This window comes from Salmo salar, chromosome 15 (genome assembly GCF_965601325.2).
Source record: "Salmo salar chromosome 15, fSalSal1, whole genome shotgun sequence".
NCBI lineage: Eukaryota > Metazoa > Chordata > Actinopteri > Salmoniformes > Salmonidae > Salmo > Salmo salar.
This window is the reverse complement of record NC_138305.1, coordinates 10345001-10350000: the sequence shown is the minus strand read 5'-3', so window position 1 is coordinate 10350000 and position 5000 is coordinate 10345001. Positions and strand designations below refer to the sequence as shown.

The following is a 5000-nucleotide window of genomic DNA, read 5'->3' as shown; positions in this document are numbered from 1 at the left end:
GCTGGTACACTGCAGATGGCTAGAGTTGCTGGTATGGCTGGTGTTACTGGTACACTGCAGATGGCTAGAGTTGCTGGTACTCTGCAGATGGCTAGAGTTGCTGGTACTCTGCAGATGGCTAGAGTTGCTGGTACACTTCAGATGGCTGGTGTTGCTGGCAACCTGCAGATGGCTAGAGTTGCTGTTATTACTAGTGTTGCTGGTACGTCTGGTGTTGCTGGTATGGCTAGTGTTGCTGGTACTCTCTTCTCTCTATCACCTCTCTCTCTCTCTCTCTCTCTCTCATCAGCTCTGTATTCTTCAGGCTTCGGCGCTAAGGATTATTTACTGGACATAATACTAACAGATTGTGTATGTTGTGTGTGTGTGTGTGTGTGTGTGTGTGTGTGTGTGTGTGTGTGTGTGTGTGTGTGTGTGTGTGTGTGTGTGTGTGTGTGTGTGTGTGTGTGGGTGTGTGTGTGTGTGTCTCTAGTCGAGGGGACCAGGTCTTGGAGGTGGACTCTGTGAGTCTACGCCATGCGGCCCTGAGTGAGGCCTATGCTATTCTCAGTGAGTGTGGACCCGGACCTGTCAGCCTAATCATCAGCAGACACCCCAACCCCAAGGTACACACACACACACACACACACACACACCAAGGTACACACACACACACACACACACACACACACACACCAAGGTACACACACACACACACACACACACACACACACACACACACACACACACACACACACACACACACACACACACACACACACACACACACACACCCCCAAGGTACAGATGGGTAAGAGAGAGAGAGAGAGAGAGAGAGAGAGAGAGAGAGAGAGAGAGAGAGAGAGAGAGAGAGAGAGACTGATTAGAGAGCTTCAATGTAGCGTCATCAGACTATGTGCTGAATGTGCTGACTCGTCATAATGTAACCGTAAATAATTTCTGCTGTTAATGAAGCATGCAGGGAGGTGCAAGAGGCTACAGTTTCCTGGTTTCCACAGCCATATGCTACCACTTTAAATGTGACAGCGGGTGGAACATTTATGTGTAACTGGGGGTTGGATGGGTCAGGTGGTTAGAAGGGTCAGGGAGTAACGTATTGGTGTAGATAAATCACTCCCAGAAAGAGGGAGAGACAGGCAGAGGGAGAGAAAGACAGAGGGAGAGACAGGCAGAGGGAGAGACAGACAGAGGGAGAGACAGACAGAGGGAGAGACAGACAGAGGGAGAGACAGGCAGAGGGAGAGACAGGCAGACTGAGAGACAGGCAGAGGGAGAGACAGGCAGAGGGAGAGACAGACAGAGGGAGAGACAGACAGAGGGAGAGACAGGCAGAGGGAGAGACAGACAGAGGGAGAGACAGACAGAGGGAGAGATAAAGATGGACATAGAGAGTGAGAAAGAGGGAAAGAGAGACAGGGATGGAAGAGAGAGAGAGTCAGAGATTCCTTTCCTGCTATCTGTACAGCTTTGTGTCAATGAACCGTTGAACAGTCAGGCAACAACCCAACATCGGTGACACCTCATCGTCTTACCTGGATTATATTTCTAAACACTTTGAGCGCTTAAACAAAACCTTACCACTGAGTGTGCGTTCTCTTTGTACTTCGTTTAGACAACCAGGTACTTGGACCATAGTGTGTTTTAACCAGATTTTTCTAGTCCTGCAGAACAGACAGCGAGTCTGTCTCTCTGTCCTGCAGACATGTTATATTATCCTGTACTGAACTTTACTCACAGATAGAAATATGTGTTTCCCCTGTAGGCAGAAAAAGGGTCCATTTACCTTCAACAATCCATTGAAAATAACCCAGAGTACAAACTGATACCCTCGGTGAATCTCCCTTCCAGAAATACGAGACCTGTCTTAGATCTGCTACTAGATTGTGTTACATGTATTCAGACTGGGGGTTGACTGATCTCAGACTGATCTCTGAACAAAGGTTTGACAGATTTCATGAGGTTGGTATTAACACCATGTTGTTTCACACTATTGGTCCATGTTGTCTAGTCCAACGGAGACATGTGGAGACCTACCTTAAATCCCAAATGAACCCCCGTAGGACCTCTAAAAAACGAGTCCACGGTCAGATACTCCTTTATCCCATATCCTTTATGGTAAGGATCGGTAAGGGTAGATCTGATTCTAGATTTGTGGTTAGTGGCAACTTCTACCTCAGACACACAGTTGAACCAGACAGACATGAAGGGGCGTGGGGATGGGGGGGGGGGGGGGGGGGGGGGAGCAAGCTAGCAAGCTGCAACCTGATAGGTTGCTGTAGATCAGCTGACGGGAGCAGAGCGGGAACAGCATTTTTATGGTGAGCTGAAGAGGAAGTGGCCTCTGCTAAGAGAGAGAGGGAGAGAGAGAGTGAGTACAGAGAGAGAGAGAGAGGGGGGAAGAAAGAGAGAGAGGGGTGGAGAGAGAGATAGGGGGGAGAAAGAGAGAGAGGGGGAGAGAGAGGGGGGGGGGAGAGAGGGGGGAGAAAGAGAGAGAGGGGGAGAGAGAGAGAGTGAGTACAGAGAGAGAGAGGGGGGGAGAAAGAGAGAGAGGGGAAGAGAGATAGGGGGAGAGAGAGAGACAGAGGGGGAGAGAGAGAGACAGAGGGGGAGAAAGAGAGAGAGAGGAGAGAGAGGGGGAGGAGAGAGAGAGAGAGAGAGAGAGGGGGAGTGAGAGAGAGAGGGTGGAGGGGGAGGGAGAAAGTGAGTACAGAAAGAGAGGGGGGAGAGAGAGCGATAGGGGGAGAGAGAGTGATAGGAGGGGGAGAGAGAGATAGGGGGAGAGAGAGAGAGCAAGACGGGAGAGAGAGAGACAGAGGGGGAGAAAGAGAGAGAGAGAGAGAGAGGGGGAGAAAGAGAGAGAGAGAGGGAGAGAGAGAGAGGAGAGAGGGAGAGAGAGAGATAGGGGAAGAGAGAGAGGGGGAGGGAGAGAGAGAGAGAGAGAGGGGGGAGGGAGTGAGAAGGGGAGGGGGAGGGAGAGAGTGAGTACAGAAAGAGAGGGGGGAGAGAGAGCGATAGGGGGCGAGAGAGAGATAGGAGGGGGAGAGAGAGACAGGGGGGAGAGAGAGCAAGGGGGGAGAGAGAGAGACAGAGGGGGAGAAAGAGAGAGAGAGAGAGAGAGGGAGAGAGAGAGAGGGGGGAGGGAGAGGGAGAGAGAGAGATAGGGGGAGAGAGAGAGGGGGAGAGAGAGAGGGGGAGAGAGAGAGGGGGAGGGAGAGAGAGAGAGAGGGGGAGGGAGAGAGAGTAACACCAGCTCTCTTCAAGCTATCACTTCAAGCTGCAGTATCAACACATCAAGGCATGTTAATGTTTGTCAGGCTGATCAGATGCTGTTAACTAATCCAGCATGTTAATTAATGTTTGTCAGGCTGATCAGATGCTGTTAACTCCTCCAGCGCTGGCCTGCCTGGGAAAGCAAAGGAAGACTCAAAAGCATTTTAGTGCTGCAATCAAATGAAGGCAAAACACAGGCATGTGTCCCAAATGGCACCCTATTCCCTATACAGTGCACTAATTTTGACCCATGCCCTTATCAAAAGTAGTGCACTATGTATGGAATAGGCAGCCTCGGTTTCTCAAATGATTGCCTCGCCTGGTTCACCAACTACTTCTCTGATAGAGTTCAGTGTGTCAAATCGGAGGGCCTGTTGTCCGGACCTCTGGCAGTCTCTATGGGGGTGCCACAGGGTTCAATTCTTGGACCGACTCTTTTCTCTGTATACATCAATAATGTCGCTCTTGCTGCTGGTGATTCTCTGATCCACCTCTACGCAGACGATGCCATTCTGTATACTTCTGGCCCTTCTTTGGACACTGTGTTAACTACCCTCCAGACGAGCTTCAATGCCATACCACTCTCCTTCCGTGGCCTCCAACTGCTCCTAAATACAAGTAAAACTAAATGCATGCTCTTCAACCGATCGCTGCCTGCACCTGCGCGCCCGTCCAGCATCACTACTCTGGACGGTTCTGACTTAGAATATGTGGACAACTTCAAATACCTAGGTGTCTGGTTAGACTGTAAACTCTCCTTCCAGACTCACATCAAACATGTCCAATCCAAAGTTAAATCTAGAATTGGCTTCCTATTTCGCAACCAAGCATCCTTCACTCATGCTGCCAAACATACCCTATATAAAACTGACCATCCTACCGATCCTCGACTTCGGCGATGTCATTTACAAAATAGCCTCCAACACCCTACTCAATAAATTGGATGCAGTCTATCACAGTGCCATCCGTTTTGTCACCAAAGCCCCATATACTACCCACCACTGCGACCTGTACGCTCTCGTTGGCTGGCCCTCGCTTCATACTCGTCGCCAAACCCACTGGCTCCAGGTCATCTACAAGACCCTGCTAGGTAAAGTCCCCCCTTATCTCCGCTCACTGGTCACCATAGCAGCACCCACCTGTAGCATGCGCTCCAGCAGGTATATCTCTCTGGTCACCCCCAAAGCCAATTCCTCCTTTGGCCGTCTCTCTTTCCAGTTCTCTGCTGCCAATGACTGGAACAAACTACAAAAATCTCTGAAACTGGAAACACTTATCTCCCTCACTAGCTTTAAGCACCAGCTGTCAGAGCAGCTCCCAGATCACTGCACCTGTACATAGCCCATCTATAATTTAGCCCAAACAACTACCGCTTCCCCTACTGTATTTATTTATTTATTTATTGATTTAGCTCCTTTGCACCCCATTATTTCTACTTTCTACTTTGCATATTCACCTACTGCAAATCTACCATTCCAGTGTTTTACTTGCTATATTGTATGTACTTCGCCACCATGGCCTTTTTTGCCTTTACCTCCCTTATCTCACCTCATTTGCTCACATTGTATATAGACTTATTTTTGTACTGTATTATTGACTGTATGTTTGTTTTACTCCATGTGTTACTCTGTGTTGTTGTATGTGTCAAACTGCTTTGCTTTATCTTGGCCAGGTCGCAATTGTAAATGAGAACTTGTTCTCAACTGGCCTACCTGGTTAAATCAAGGTAC

General features: G+C 49.3%; 1 protein-coding gene across 1 annotated transcript in view; it reads left to right on the top strand.

Annotated features, from left to right (window-relative positions):
- Positions 1 to 5000, top strand: part of LOC106570928 (PDZ domain-containing protein 2) — a 183131-nt gene that overhangs the window by 129019 nt on the left and 49112 nt on the right. Inside the window, exon 13 of the mRNA XM_082961630.1 lies at positions 473 to 605. Coding sequence (XP_082817756.1) covers positions 473 to 605 — 133 coding nt within the window. The remainder of the gene's footprint in view (positions 1 to 472; positions 606 to 5000) is intronic.